This window comes from Rana temporaria, chromosome 1, assembly GCF_905171775.1.
Source record: "Rana temporaria chromosome 1, aRanTem1.1, whole genome shotgun sequence".
In the NCBI taxonomy this organism is placed as follows: Eukaryota; Metazoa; Chordata; class Amphibia; order Anura; family Ranidae; genus Rana; species Rana temporaria.
The window spans coordinates 569,737,558-569,754,336 of NC_053489.1; the positions used below are offsets into that span (position 1 = coordinate 569,737,558).

At 44.3% G+C, this 16,779-nt stretch overlaps 1 protein-coding gene across 1 annotated transcript in view; it reads left to right on the forward strand.

The window, feature by feature from the left end:
• The window catches only part of MTMR7 (myotubularin related protein 7), a 97,562-nt gene that overhangs the window by 74,817 nt on the left and 5,966 nt on the right, over window positions 1-16,779 (forward strand). The window contains exons 12-13 of the mRNA XM_040334644.1: window positions 3,455-3,589; window positions 9,160-9,286. Coding sequence (XP_040190578.1) covers window positions 3,455-3,589; window positions 9,160-9,286 — 262 coding nt within the window. The remainder of the gene's footprint in view (window positions 1-3,454; window positions 3,590-9,159; window positions 9,287-16,779) is intronic.

Consider the following 16,779-nt stretch of genomic DNA (forward strand, 5'->3'; position numbering starts at 1 on the left):
CAGATTGAACTATCTTGCTGTGCATGTAATGAGTCTATCTCATATATTAGTTTCACCTTTAAGTTGCATTAGTGAAATAAATGAACTTTTGCACAATATTCTAATTTTTCGAGTATCACCTGTATGTTGAGCTTGCTTTGAAAATGTTAGTTTACCATCCATTTCTGGCCATAGTACTCCCTGGGACATTGACCCTGAACAAGCTTGCACATAAGAAAAGTCCTGATCTGCATATTTTTTCCATGTCCAAAAAAGTACAGAAGCCACTGGATCAGCACGACAGCCAGGGAACTATTATTTTTAGAATGAGAGGTCTGTAATGGCTTGTTCTGCTGTTTTCTTTCAAGCCTATGACCAACCGTAAATGTACAGTATATAAAAACTCCAGTCCATTTCATGAGTAGACATAGACAGTAGTAGTACAGGTGGACAAAGGACATATGTAGTTGCTCCTTTCACTACACTAGACTAACAATGTAGATTACAAAGCAAACTATAAGGCCCCTTTCACACTGGGGCGGGAGGTGCGGTGGTGGTAAAGCAACGCTATTTTTAGCGGCGCTTTACCGCTAATTTCGCTGCACTATTTGGCCGCTAGCGGGGGGTGGTTTTACCCCCCCCCCCGCTAGCGGCTGAGAAAGGGTTAAAACCGCGCCTCTGCAGAGTACTGGCGAGTACTTGGTCTTAAAGTTCTTGGTCTAAAGTGGTATCAGAGCAACCCTTCCAGCAATCATATGAACTGAGAAAGCCATTTGACTGAGCGGAGAAACTTCTTCAGCAGTGGTCTCCAAACTGCGGCCCCTTGCTTCCCTTGCCCTGGGGGCACAATTCCTCCTACTGATATCAATGATGGGGCACGATTCCCCCCTCTGAAACCAACGATGGGGCACTATTCCTCCCACTAACACCAATAATGGGCCCCTATTCCCCCCCACTGATACCAGTGATGGCTCCCTTTTCCCCCCACTGATGCCAATGATGGGGTACTATTACCCATACTGATACCAATGATGGGGTACTATTTCCCCACACTGATACCAATGATGGGGTACCATTCCTCCACAATGATACCAATGATGGGGTACCATTCCTCCACAATGATACCAATGATGGGGTACTATTCCCCCCCACTGATACCAATGATGGGGCACTACTCCCCCCCCCCCCCACTTATACCGATGATGGTGCACTATCCCCCCCCCCCACTGACACTAATGATGGGGCACTATTCCTTCCAATGACACCAACGGCGGGACACTATTCCTCCCACTGACACCAATGATGAGGCACCCCCCCCCCACTGACACCAAATATGGGGCACTATTCCGCCCACTGACACCAAAGATGGGGCACTATTTCCCATGCTGACACCAATGATGGGCCACTATTCCCCCTACTTATACCAATGATGGGGCACTATTCATCCCACTAATACCAACAATGGGGCACTATTTATCCCGCTGATCCGAATAATGAGTTACTATTCCTCTCACAGTTAAAAAATGATGAGGCACAATTCCTCTCATGGACACCAATGTTGGGCCACTATTCCTCTCCCTTCTGACACTAATACTGGAGCACCCACTGATACCAATGATGTGACACTGCTCACTCCCACACTTTCTACCCCCAATGGCCACAACCAAGCCCCTCTAAAGTTTAAAGGATAGTAAACTCACCCTTTGTTTAGAGAGTTTGGAGACCCCTGATCTTCATCATGAGGAACAAGTCCAGATCAATATTATTTACAACTAGATAACACAGTTAAGACTGTTTCTTTTGTAGAAAGGATTGTAGCTTTTCTAAAATGATAATAGAAGTATATTGTTTGCCATTTTAGAGTTATTTAGTGATACAGTGAGGAAAATAAGTATTTGAACACCCTGCTATTTTGCAAGTTCTCCCACTTGGAAATCATGGAGGGGTCTGAAATTGTCATCGTAGGTGCATGTCCACTGTGAGAGACATAATCAACACCTGTCTATCAGCTAGAATTCTGACCCTCAAAGACCTGTTAGTCTGCCTTTAAAATGTCCACCTCCACTCCATTTATTATCCTAAATTAGATGCACCTGTTTGAGGTCATTAGCTGCATAAAGACACCTGTCCACCCCATACAATCAGTAAGAATCCAACTACTAACATGGCCAAGACCAAAGAGCTGTCCAAAGACACTAGAGACAACATTGTACACCTCCACAAGGCTGGAAAGGGCTACGGGGAAATTGCCAAGCAGCTTGGTGAAAAAAGGTCCACTGTTGGAGCAATCATTAGAAAATGGAAGAAGCTAAACATGACTGTCAATCTCCCTCGGACTGGGGCTCCATGCAAAATCTCACCTCGTGGGGTCTCAATGATCCTAAGAAAGGTGAGAAATCAGCCCAGGACTACACGGGAGGAGCTGGTCAATGACCTGAAAAGAGCTGGGACCACCGTTTCCAAGGTTACTGTTGGTAATACACTAAGACATCATGGTTTGAAATCAAGCATGGCACGGAAGGTTCCCCTGCTTAAACCAGCACATGTCAAGGCCCGTCTTAAGTTTGCCAATGACTGTTTGGATAATCCAGAGGAGTCATGGGAGAAAGTCATGTGGTCAGATGAGACCAAAATAGAACTTTTTGGTCATAATTCCACTAACCGTGTTTGGAGGAAGAAGAATGATGAGTACCATCCCAAGAACACCACCCCTACTGTGAAGCATGGGGGTGGTAGCATCATGCTTTGGGGGTGTTTTTCTGCACATGGGACAGGGCGACTGCACTGTATTAAGGAGAGGATGACCGGGGACATGTATTGCAAGATTTTGGGCAACAACCTCCTTCCCTCAGTTAGAGCTTTGAAGATGGGTCGAGGCTGGGTCTTCCAACATGACAATGACCCGAAGCACACAGCCAGGATAACCAAGGAGTGGCTCTGTAAGAAGCATATCAAGGTTCTGGCGTGGCCTAGCCAGTCTCCAGACCTAAACCCAATAGAGAATCTTTGGAGGGAGCTCAAACTCTGTGTTTCTCAGCGACAGCCCAGAAACCTGACTGATCTAGAGAAGATCTGTGTGGAGGAGTGGGCCAAAATCCCTCCTCCAGTGTGTGCAAACCTGGTGAAAAACTACAAGAAACGTTTGACCTCTGTAATTGCAAACAAAGGCTACTGTACCAAATATTAACATTGATTTTCTCAGGTGTTCAAATACTTATTTGCAGCCGTATCATACAAATAAATAGTTAAAAAAATCATGCATTGTGATTTCTGGATTTTTTTTTTGATTATGTCTCTCACAGTGGACATGCACCTACGATAACAATTTCAGACCCCTCCATGATTTCCAAGTGGGAGAACTTGCAAAATAGCAGGGTGTTCAAATACTTATTGTCATCACTGTATGTCTGACAAGCAGATAAGACAGATCCTTAGTTTGTAATGCTGCAATATTTCTCTCTTGTTTATTGATTAGGGTTCAAGAGAGAACGTACTCCCTTTGGTCCTACCTGTGGAAGCAGCATTTGGATTACATGAACCCCCTTTACAGACCAAACCACAGTCAGACATTGGGCATGCTGCGACCTAATACAGCGCCATCCTCTTTCAAGTAAGTTCCCTTTCTGTTTTTCCTTTCATGTTATTTGTCAGAACCAATAAATGTTCTCAAATATATTCAGCGCATCGTAAGAGATTTTTTAAAAGGGAGGTTTAATCAACAGATTTTGCAGCTGAAATTCTTGAACAGAGGACTGCAAGATACCTTCAGGTTAAAAATTAGGTTTAGGGGCTAGGACTAGACAATTAACTTTAGATGGTTGTTAAGGGTTAAGTTAACCACTTAAGACCCGGACCATTATGCATCTAAAGGACCTGGCCCCTTTTTGCGATTCGGCACTGTTTTGCTTTAACTGACAATTGCGTGGTCGTGCGACGTGGCTCCCAAACAGAATTTGGCATCCTTTTTTTCCCACAAATAGAGCTTTCTTTTGGTGGTATTTGATCACCTCTGCGGTTTTTATTTTGTGCGCTATAAACAAATATAGAGCGACAATTAAAAAAAAATATTTTTTACTTTTTGCTATAATAAATATCCCCCAAAAATATATAAAAAAATATTTTTTTCCTCAGTTTAGGCCGATACGTATTCTTCTACCTATTTCTGAAAAAAACCCCACAATAAGCGTTTATTGATTGGTTTGCGCAAAAGTTATAGCACTTACAAAATAGGGGATAGTTTTATGGCATTTTTATTTAAAAAAAATGTTTTACTACTAATGGCGGCGATCAGCGTTTTTTTTTTTTTTTTCGTGACTGCGACATTATGGCGGAGACAATTGGCACATTTTTGGGACTATTTGCATTTTAACAGCTAAAAGTGCTATAAAAATGCACTGATTACTGTGAAAATGGCAGTGAAGGGGTTAACCACTAGGGGGCGCTAAAGGGGTTAAGTGTGTCCTGTCCTGTGTTTCTTACTGTAGGGGGCGTGGCTGGACGTGTGACGTCACTGATCGTCGTTCCCTATGACAGGGAACAGACGATCAGTGACAAGCCACAGAGAAGAACGGCGAAGGTTTGTTTACACTCACCTCTCCCCGTTTTTCAGCTCCTGTGACCCGATCGCGGGACACCAGCGGAGGTTAGGAGTTAGGTTGAGATTTATTTTATTAGCCTTTGGTTAAAGTGACACTAAACAATATCCTTATGCCGTGTACACAAGATCGGAATTTCCGACAACAAATGTTTTGAGAGCTGGTTCTCAATTTTTTTCCGACAACAAGCGTTCTTGTTGGAAATTCCGATCGTGTGAATGCAATTCCGACACACAAAAATCTACGCATGCTCGGAATCGAGCAGAATAGCCACACAGCCTATTGAACTTTTCTCGGCTTGTTCTACGTGTTGTACGTCACCGCGTTCTTGACGATCAGAATTTCCGACAACATTTGTGTGACCGTGTGTATGCAACACAAGTTTGAGCCGACATTCTGTCGGAAATAAAAAAACACAATTTTGTTGTCGGAATGTCCGATCGTGTGTAGGCAGCATAAGTCTCCAAAAATAATCTATACATATCCACTACTTAATGGCCCTGGGCCATATTCTTGTACATATCCGGCGGCGTAACGTATGTCCTTTACGTTACTCCGCCGCAAGTTTAACGGGCAAGTTCCTGATTTCCAAACCACTTACCTGTAAACTTGCGGTGGCGTCGCGTAAAGTCCACCCGCGCAAGCACTCCTAATTCAAATGATCCTGGTAGGGGGCGTGGATCATTTAAGTTAGGCGCGCTCCCGTGCCGATCGTAATGCGCATGCTCCGTCGGGTAAATTACCCGACGTGCATTGCGCTAAATGACGTCTTACGGACGTCATTTGTTTTGACAGTAACGTAAATGGCGTCCAGCGCCATTCACGGACGACTTACGCAAACAACGTTAAATTTTCAAATTTTGACGCGGGAACGACGGCCATACTTAACATTGAGTACGCCACCCAGGGGGCATGTTTATCTTTACGCCGCATATCGCTTACGGAAACAACGTAAAATCACTACGACGGGCAAGCGTACGTTCGAGAATCGGCGTGACTAGTCATTTGCATATTCTACGCTGACCGCAAAGGAAACGCCACCTAGCGGTCAGCGTAGATATTGCACCCTAAGATACAACGGCGCTGGCCGTCGTATCTTAGGCATGTTTAAGTGTATCTCAGTTTGAGAATACACTTAAACATAGGACGGCCTTAAATTCGGACTTACGTCGGAGTATCTGCTGATACGCCGGTGTAATTCTACGAGAATATGGCCCCCTGTAATCATTTTTTTTTTTCATAAAATCGTTTTTTACTGTTTTTCTACTTTTGTTTACCATCTTCCATGCTACCATTCCTCCTCTTTTTTTTTTCTTCTCACTTCTATTTGTTTGGAATGAGCAGTTCATGTTAGTTGCGCTCATGTACACTGCTCTATGCAGGTTACAAATTCCAAATTAGCCATGACTAAGCGCTGAAGTACAGCGTGAAACGCGTCGGCCTATACTGTACCTTTTTGCTTGCGGTGAATGCATGTGCATTTGAAAATAAAGACCTAATTTGTTTTAGTCATTTTGGAGTGCGGCCGTCCAGAATTTTTTTTTTCCGTCTATTTGCAGGTTACAAATTCCGTGGTCCACGGTTCGTGAGTCCATAGCCCAGTGATGACGAACCTTGGCACCCCAGATGTTTCGGAATTACATTTCCCATGATGCTCATGCATTCTGCAGTATAGTTGAGCATCATGGGAAATGTAATTCCAAAACATCTGGGGTGCCAAGGTTCGCTTTCACTGCCCTAGCCCATCCCAGGAGCCAACAGGAGAGAGTGGCTACATACAGTGGGACCATGGAGAGTAATTGTAGCCACCATGTCACAGGAAGTCTGGTCCAAGCAGCAAAAAGAAAAAATCATTTGGAGGAGGTTAAGAGCAAAGAAAAACAATGACATAGTTAAATAGAATATATATTTTTTAACCAAAGTTTAGTGTCACTTTAAGATTTAGGTTTACAAATGAAAAATGGGGTTTACTCCCACGCTATCAATTAGTGACTTAAAGCGGAGGCCCGCCCACCGCTGCAAAAATTAAAAGCCAGCAGCTGCACATACAGCTGGTGACTTTTAATAATCGGACTTACCTGTCCTGGAGTCCAGTGATGTTGACAGGGATGGACTGGCCATAGGGACTACAGGGAGTTTCCCGGTGGGCCGATGGCTCAGTGGGCCGTTTTTTTAAAACAGAGATGCTGCTTGGAGGACTTTTTGTAATGCCCTGGGAGCGCCCCAGTGTGAAAGCACTCAGGCTTTCACACTGGGACTGCAGCGGAAGCATTTTTCAGTCGCTTTACAGGCGCTATTTTTAGCCCAAAGGCGCCTAAAAAATGCCTCAGTGTAAAAAGGGGTCCTACACTCACCCCCTCTCTTTTACACTCACTCTCTTTTTCTTACACTCACCCCTCTTTCTCTTTCTCACCCTCTCATGATATACAATAATGGATCTAGGGGCCTTTTGGTGGGCGTGATTTTTCGGGGGGTGGGGGCAGCATTTTATTGAATTAAAGTGGGCCGGTCTGGATGAAATCCAGGGCCAAATTTTGGTCCCAGTCCAGCCCTGGATGTCGACACCGCAGCTGTTTCCATCAGCCGGGAACCCTACTGCACATGCACGAGGCCCCGCTCCTCTCTCCTACTGGCCTGGTGGCCGGGGAAGGAGCCTGAGCATTGACGCCAATACCCGCGGCTGAGGCTCCCAGAAGTGGAACAGGATACCTGTGAAAGACATGTATCCAGTCCCCCCTCCTCCCTGAAAGGTGCCAAATGTGGCGCCGGAGGGGAGGGGGGGGGGTAGTACAATGAGCAGAAGTTCCACTTTTGGGTGGAACTCCGCTTTAATGCCAAATTGTGATAAATGGATTAACCGCTGCAAGCACCTATGGGGGTTATTTACGAAAGGCAAATACACTTTGCGCTACAAGTGCAGTCGCTGTAGATCTGAGGGGGACATACAAGGAAAATAAAAAACAGCATTTCTGCTTGCACATGATTGGATAATAAAATCAACAGAGCTTCGTCTAATTTCAGAGCTTCCCTCAGATCTACAGCGACTGCACTTAAAGGTGCACTTATAGTGCAAAGTGGATTTGCCTTTCGTAAATAACCCCCTATGTTCCCACAACTATGGTGTGAATAAATGTGCAAATGGAGTGGCGCTGCGCTGTTAAATGCTACTGTGCTACTAAACTAAATAATCTATAACATTAATAAAATACTTTGAGGTCTGTGTGCAAAAAAGCATAAATCAAAAACCGTGATTAACCACAAATACAGCTAAATGAAATAATACAATTGTCCCTGCTTTGGCAGTACTGTTTTTATTTCTTGTGCCTCGGCTAGAGGAGCCAAGAAAAGTTACTATTTCCGTGCAGCTTCTGCTGTACTTTGGATCTCACCAATAGCACCGTTGTTTAGAAAGGAGTCTTTGCTGGTGTTGATTCTGCACCCTTTTGTGCATCACTTTTCTTGCATGTCCGATGCATATTAAGGGCTAGATTCACATAGAACCGCGTATCTTTGCTGCGGCGTAACGTATGCGAGTTACGTTACGCCTCCGCAGCTTAGACGGGCAAGTGCTGTATTCTCAAAGCACTTGCTCCGTAAGTTGCGGCAGCGTAGCGTAAATCGGCCGGCGTAAGCCCGCCTAATTCAAATTTGGATCAGGGGGGTGTGTTTTATGTAAAAGTACTGTGACCCGACGTGATTGACGTTTTTCCCGAACGGCGCATGCGGCGTCCGTGGAATTTCCCAGTGTGCATTGCTCCAAAGTACGCCGCAAGAACGTCATTGGTTTCGACGTGAACGTAAATGACGTCCAGCCCCATTCACGGACGACTTGCGCAAACGACGTAACTTTTTCAAATTTCGACGCGGGAACGACGGCCATACTTAACATTGGTACGCCGCACTTGCGCCACCATATTGCAGGGGTAACTATACGCCGGGAAAAGCCTAACGTAAACGGCGTAACTTTACTGCGTCGGCCGGGCGTACGTTCGGGAATTTGCGTATCTAGCTAATTTGCATACTCAACGTGGAATGCGACGGAAGCGCCACCTAGCGGCCAGCGTAAATATGCAGTTACGATCCGACGGCGTAAGAGACTTACGCCTGTCGGATCTAACAGATATCAATGCGTAACTGATTCTAAGAATCGGGCGCATAGATACGACGGCACAACGCAGAGATACGACGGCGTATCTGGAGATACGCCGTCGTATCTCCACTGAGAATCTGGCCCTATATATTGCTATCTACTTGCCCTTGACGGGTCCCCTGCAGTGTCAGAGCATAGCTGTAATTCCCATGAAAACATAGAAGTGCTGTCCAAGATGGCTAACAGAAGTACTGTATGTGAAATAAAATGTGGCGGCTGTTGTGTGGCTCTTATTTTGAGAACATCTATAAGGTTTTTGGGGTATTTTTTTTTTATAAAAGAGTGGAGAGGTTTGCAGGGAGGTTTGGGGAAGCAGCCTGTGGATTATTTATTTAATCAGGTAGTTGGGCTTTGAGGTCAGTCCTTTGCATCACACAAAAGTATCTACAATAATTACAAACAATAAAGGAGTAACTGGTTTTCTGAATTTTCCAGGTTTTGGAGAGGACTTTACAATCGCTTTGAGAAAGGTATGCACCCCAGACAGTGCGTGACTGATTATCTGCAGGCAGTGAAGGAAGAAACTCAGCAACTTGAGGAAGAGCTGGACTGCATGGAAAAGGTACATGTTCCCTTTGACTTCATGTGTGTATTACTGTCTCACTCAGCATACAGTACAGTGACTTATGGGGTTTGATTTAAAGTGGCAAGATAAAGTATGTGAATCTCCCAACATTAAGTAGACTGTTCGAATTTCGACCATGTCAGCAGGAACCGACCGAGATTCGAACCATGTATGGGCAGGCAGAATGTACCGAGTTGATCAATCAATTTGAGTACAACCAGCCTGCCAAATTTACTTGCAGTTATCGCTAGCGGCTGCTTTAGAGCTGCTGTCTTCAATACAGTGTCTTGGAAGGAGAGATGCCCCTGTCAGCACTGTCTGTGTTGATGAGGGAATCGTGAAAATTGAAATTTGCACCATATGTTGCTGGCCTAACTAGTTTTCTGCAGTAATATGAATCTGATCCTCCTCAAAGTCACAATAATAGACGGACACAATGGCCCAGATTCTCGTAGATTGGGCGTATCTCTGCGGCGGCGTAACATATGTCATTTACGTTACGCCGCCGCAAGTTTTTCATGCAAGTGCTTTAGTCACAAAGCACTTGCGTGTAAAGTTGCGGCGGCGTAGCGTAAATCACACGGGGTAAGGCCGCGTAATTCAAATTCGGCGGGTAGGGGGCGTGTTTCATTTAAATGAATCGCGTCCCCGTGCCGAACGAACTGCGCATGCGCCGTCCGTAAAAATTCCCAGGGTGCATTGCTCCAAATGACGTCGCAAGGACGTCATTGTTTTCGACGTGAACGGAAATGGCGTCCAGCCCCATTCACGGACGACTTACGCAAACGACGTAACGTTTCAAATTTCGACGCAGGAACGACGGCCATATTGAACATTGGTTGCGCCTCATATAGCAGGGGCAACTTTACGCCGGGACAAGCCTAACGTAAACGTCGTAACTTTACTGCGTCGGCCGCGCGTACGTTCGGGAATTCGCGTATCTAGCTAATTTGCATACTCAACGGGGAAAACGACGGAGGCGACACCTAGCGGACAAAAAAAAAATAGCATTTAAGATCCGACGGCGTAAGAGCCTTACGCCTGTCGGATCTAATGGTTATCTATGCGTATCAGTCGCATAGATACGACGGCCCAGATTAGGACTTACGACGGCGTACATGGAGTTGCGCCGTCGTAAGCCCTTTAAGAATCTGGGCCATTGTGCTTAAATTGATAACGCACAAACCGTTCTAATTTCTCCTGTCTTTATTGAACACACCCATTAAACATTGACACTAATTAAGTGAACCTTTGGAGTTAAAGTGATACTAAAGTCTTAGGTTTGTTTTTAACTAAAAAAAAAAAAACATTATACTTACCTGCCCTGTGTAGTGGTTTTGCACAGAGCAGCCCAGATCCTCCTCTTTTTGGGCCCCTCCTCGGTGCTCCTGGCCCCTCCCTCCTGTTCAGTGCCCCCACAGCAAGTAGTTTACCACGGGGGCACCTGAGCCGAGCCACAGCTCCCTGTGTCCATTCAGACACAGAGTCTCGGCCCCTTTCTGTCCTCATTGGCTGACAGACTTTGACAGCAGCCAGAAGCAAGACCAAATCATGATGTTCCCTTCACCATACTTCACTGTTGGGATGATGTTTTGATGGTGGTAAGCTGTGCCCTTTTTGCACCATACATAGTGCTGAGTATTCTTGCCCAACAATTGAACTTGTTCCATCAGTCCACAAAGCATTTTCCCTAAAGTGACGTTGTTTGCCAAAGTGCTCTTTGGCAAGTTTGAGGTACACGGCAATGTTTTTTTGAACAGCAGTGGCTTCCTTCTAGGTGTTCTGACATGGACCCCCTGCCTGTTCAATATGGTAGACTGATGGACAAGGATGTTACTCTTGGGTTGTTATTTACCTCGTTGAGGATTCTGCATTGTGCCTTGGGAGTCATCTTGGCTGGGCGCTCACTTCTAGGACAAGTAGCCACAGTTCTAAACTATCCCTATTTGTAGACATTAAGTTTGATTTACTAAAGGCAAATATAATGTGCACTGCTAGTGCACTTGCTCCATAGCTTCTTAAATGAGGTAAGCTTGACTTTGCAAAGAACACTCAATCACATGCAAGGACAATTTTTTTTTCTTATGCTTGCACATGATTGGATGATAGAAATCAGCAGAGCTTCAACTCATTTCAGAGCTTCTCAGATGTAGAGCAAGTGCACTTGCAGTGCACAGTATATTTGCCTTTAGTAAATGAACTGTAAACTGTCGACTAGCGCTGCAAGATTAATTGCTAAAAATCGCAATCTCGATTCAACCCCCCCCCTCACGATCTTAAGCCAGCATTTCCACAAGCCGTTCTCTGCTCAGAGCTGTCAAAGAAAAAAAAAAGCCTGCGACAAATTGCTCAGCGCTGAGAGATAAAAAGAAACATTGTATCATTAGATCAAAAGGATGTACTTCGGTCTGTAAATGAGGTCAGTTTAACAACTTAAAGACTAAGCTTTTTTATGACATCTGTTGCTTACAAGTTAAAATCAGTATTTTTTGCTAGAAAATTACTAGCGGTGTGCTAGCAAGACGGTAAAAAAAAGTCCTGCTAGTCAGCTGATGCTTCTTATGAACAGCAGTCTTAAAAAAATTGAGAGTCCTTTATTAATCACAGTAGCTCTAAACCGCACCTCCAAACTTATTTAAAAAATTTAGACTCCAGGGATTGCCTGGTAGCAAAACGTTTCTGGAAAGATGTATTTCTTATGATTTCAACACTGTTTGAAATCCCTATCAATCCTGATCCTACAATAGCACTTCTAAACTTAAAACCGGACACTCTCTCCTACCGCCAATTCAAACTCCTATTACAGATCACTACAGCCGCAAAACAAACAATTACCAAAGCTTGGAAATCCCCAACCTTAATAATTGCTGAAACTAAAAATGGAGTCAATCAAGCAACGATCCATGCAAAAAATTTTCAAAGCCGGGCACCCCTTCCATAGACTCCCATGTTAAACGTCAGTCGAGGCATGGGCACAGTGAGGCATGGGCACAGTGAGGCATGGGCACAGTGAGGCATGGACATGGACACAGTGAGGCATGGGCACAGTGAGGCATGGACATGGACACAGTGAGGCATGGACACAGTGAGGCAAAGTGAGGCATACAGATGACTTATACTTGAGTCAATACGTTTTCCCATTTTTTGTGGTAAAATAAGGTGCCTCGGCTTATATTCGGGTCGGCTTATACTCGAGTATATACAGTATGGCCCGGATTCACAACGGAGTTACGACAGCGTATCTCCGGATATGCCGTCGTAACTCTGAGTTGCGGGGTCGTATCTATGCGACTGATTCATAGAATCAGTTACGCATAGATTTCCCTAAGATCCAACCGGCGTAAGTGTCTTAGGCTGCATATTTACGCTGGCCGCTAGGTGGCGCTTCCGTATATTTCCGCAAGGAATATGCAAATTAGGTAGTTACGCCGATTCAGAAACGTACGTCCGGCCAGCGCATTTTTTTACGTCGTTTACGTTAGGCTTTTTCCGGCGTAAAGTTACCCCTGCTATATGAGGCGTATTCTATGTTAAGTATGGACGTCGTTCCCGCGTCAAATTTTGAAAATTTTACGTCGTTTGCGTAAGTCGTTCGCGAATAGGGCTGTACGTAAGTTACGTTCACGTCTAAAGCATTGACGATTTGCGCCGTAATTTCGAGCATGCGCACTGGGATTCTTTCACGAACGGCGCATGCGCCGTTCGTAAAAATTGTCAAATACGTGGGGTCACACTAAATTTGGATAAAACACGCCCACATCATCCACATTTGAATTAGGCGGGCTTACGCCGTATCACATACGTTACGCCGCCGTAACATAGGGCGCAAGTTCTTTCTGAATACGGAACTTCAATACGGAACAATATCTTTTTGATAGTATCTGAGATACGTTACGCCCTGCGGATAGATACACCGATGTATCTGAATCTGGCCTATGTGTTTATTCCTATTTACTACCCCCGGGACCCCTACTACCTCTTATTTCTTTCTTCTCTATCTATTTTTTCTCCTACCTAAGATTTCTTTTTCTTCTTTCTCTCTTCTACTTTTTCCACCATTCTCTCTCTCTCTCTCTCTCTCTCTCTCTCTCTCTCTCTCTTTTTTTTTTCTCTCTCTCTCTTCTTCATATAGTTCTGGTAGCAAAACTTTTATTTCCTTGGTTATCATTATACCAATTGTACATAGTTCCAATATGTAGTATAAGATTTTAGATTCTGTAACTATTTTTTTTTTATTATTATTATTATTTAAAACTACACTCTTGATAATAATTAAGACCTTTTTTTTATTTTTTATCTAAGGTCATCTTATATTAACCAGGTTGGTTTTATCCTTTCTTATACAATGTATGACGTAATTTTTTTAGTAGTTGGATCCATGCTACAATTGTTTTAGTTAAACTACTTTCAGTTTATGTTGGAATTACAACTCAATATTATTACCATATATGTGATCTTTTCTTTTGCTGTCACTAAACAAATTTAGACAAGAAAAATTTTACTCCAAGGGTGCAAACTACTGGCTCCACTTAGGCCCCGTACACACAAGAGGATCTATCCGCTGGAATTGATCTGCGGATCAGTTCCAGCGGATAGATCCGCTGGTGTGTACAACCCAGCGGATCTGTTTCCGCGGATTTTTTTCCCCTGGGATGGATTTCAAGCGGATAAAAATTTGAAGACATGCTTTCAAATCTATCCGCTTGAATCCATCCCAACGGATTGATCCGTTGGTCTGTACAGACTCACCGGATCAATCCGTCCGAATGGATCCCCCGCATGCGTCGTAATGATTCGACGCATGCGTGGAATTCCTTATATAACCGCGTCGCGCACGTCGCCGCGTAATTATCGCGGCGACGGCGCGACACGTCATCGCAATGGGATTTCGGCGCGGATTTCGATCCTATGGTGAGTACACTCCATCGGATCCAAATCCGCGGAAATCCTCGAGAGGATTTATCCGCGGAAACGGTCCGTTGGACCGTATCCGCGGATAAATCCTCTCGTGTGTACTAGGCCTTAGTGTTTGTTGAAAAAAAATTAGCCAATGGGTTCATTTACTTTTTCCTCCAGCACTGTGAATGTTTAATGGGTGTGTTAGATAAAGATACAAAAAATTTGAACTGTGATGCCTTACGTACACACGATCGGTTTTCCCGGCGGTAAAAAGTCTACCGGGAAAACCACAGGGAAAACTGAGAACCTGCTCGGTAGCTTTTTCCCCATACACACGGCCGGTTTTCCTGGCAGGAAAACTGCCATGAGAGCTTTGGTCGGGAAAGCCGGCCGTGTGTATGCTCCACTGCAGTGTCTCCCCTGGGAAAAAGACCGCCGGGAAACATGTTTTCATTTTTTCACCGGGATTCCCGGCGGTTTTCTTGTTGGGAAAACTGATCGTGTGTACGAGGCATGAGTGTATTATCAGCTTTAAGCACATCATGTTTGTCTATTGCTGTGACTTAAATAAGCATCAGATCACATTTGTGGCAAATTCCAGCAGAAAAGCAGTTAATTCCAAGAGGTTCATATTCTTTTTCTTGTCATTGTAGGTAAACCGCCTAGAAAGATAACACTAACCTTGACTTTGTTGTTTGCCGTTCAAGACAGTGCATGTCTGCAGCAAGTATGTTACGCTCTCAGTTACACTTACACTCCTTGTTAGTGAACCAAATCCTTTGAGGCAAAATATACTACAGTCTATGGCCCAGATTCTCGTACATGGGCGTAAAACTGTGCGGGCGTAATGTATCTGGTTTACGTTACGCCGCCGCAAGTTTTACAGGCAAGTGCTTTATTCACAAAGAACTTGCCTGTAAAGTTGCGGCGGCGTAGCGTAAATCACCCGGCGCAAACCCGCCTAATTCAAATGAGCCGGGTAGGGGGCGTGGAGCATTTAAATTAGGCGCATTCCCGCGCCGAACGTACTGCGCATGCGCCGTCTGGAAAATATCCCAGGGTGCATTGCTCCAAATGACGTCGCAAGGACGTCATTGGTTTCGACGTAAACGTAAATGGCGTCCAGACCCATTCACGGACGACTTACGCAAACAACGTAAATTTTAAAATTTCGACGCGGGAACGACGGCCATACTTAACATTGGTTGCCCCTCATATAGCAGAGGCAACTTTACGCGTCGCAAATCTAACGTAAACGTCGTAACTTCACTGCGTCGACCGCGCATACGTTCGGGAATTCGCGTATTTTGCTAATTTGCATACTCAACGGGGAGACGACAACTAGCGGCAAAAAAAAAATTGCATTTAAGATCCGACAGCCTGTCGGATCTAATGGATATCTATGCGTAAGTGATTCTAAGAATCAGTCGCATTGATACGACGGCCCAGATTAGGACTTACGACGGCGTACATTGCGTTGCGCCGTCGTAAGCCCTTTGAGAATCTGGGCCTATGTATTTAAAGGGATTTTGAATGAACTTTAGCAACAAGAAGAGTAGTTTATATTTTTAGGTTAGCAGCCCGAATAATACAGTATTTTTTGTATTATCTATAAACGAAGTAAAATGCTCATTGTGGCCTTCTTTGTGAAGTTAGTCGATCACCTAATCTCCCGGAGAATGTTAGCGAAAATGTATTTGGGGCTTGTGTATATGGGTATTTGCTTGGAGCAATTTGAAGGAAGCCAGCATCTTGCGTAGCTAGCTGAATATTCCTGAAATCAGGCTGCATTTCCCTGTCTGCATGATCCTTTATGAGATTGGGAAAAAAAGATTAAATGCTTGTAACCTTAAAAATAAAAAACTAATGTATCTGTCTTTTTAAGGTATTGCTTAGTTTTATTAAAATTGTAATTGTGGTGGCAGTTCTTCTTGATTACCTGGCTGATCCTGCCGATTCCTGTCTTCCTGTTAAAAGAAAAAAATTACCACACTAGCAATCCATGCTAGTGTGGTCAGTTTACATCTTCTGATTTAGATACGAGCATACCTGTATCTTCTGTGGTCAGGTTATTGGCAACAAAAATAGTTGTACATGTATTTAAAATTAGACTACCTCTCCTGTATCGAGGTACATGCAGTTTTTGCTGTTTTTGCGGCACCCATGTCTGCGGTACTGGGCAGGTAAGTGAGACAGATTACCTGCTGTACAGTAGACAGAGGTTTACTTGAATACATGCACAATATTATTGTAGTGCTACTTTAGGCCTGGTTCACACCTATGCATTTTTCGGTTTTGCAGAAATGCACTACAGTCCAATTAACATGGCTTCCTATGGGTCAAGTTCTCTGTGTTTTCCACCTGTGCGTTTTTGGAAAGGGTCAGGGACTTTTTTTTTTTTTTTACCCCTGTGGCAGGTTGAGTTTTTGGGGCCTGATTCCCAAAAGAGATACGCAGGCGGAACTGCTGTTCAGTCTGTGCCTAACTTTGGAAACGATCCTCAAAAGGCTTTTTCCAAAGTTAGGCAGAAAATCTGACATGTGTAAGACACTTACACGGTCAGATCTTAGGATGCAGTACCGCATCCGCCG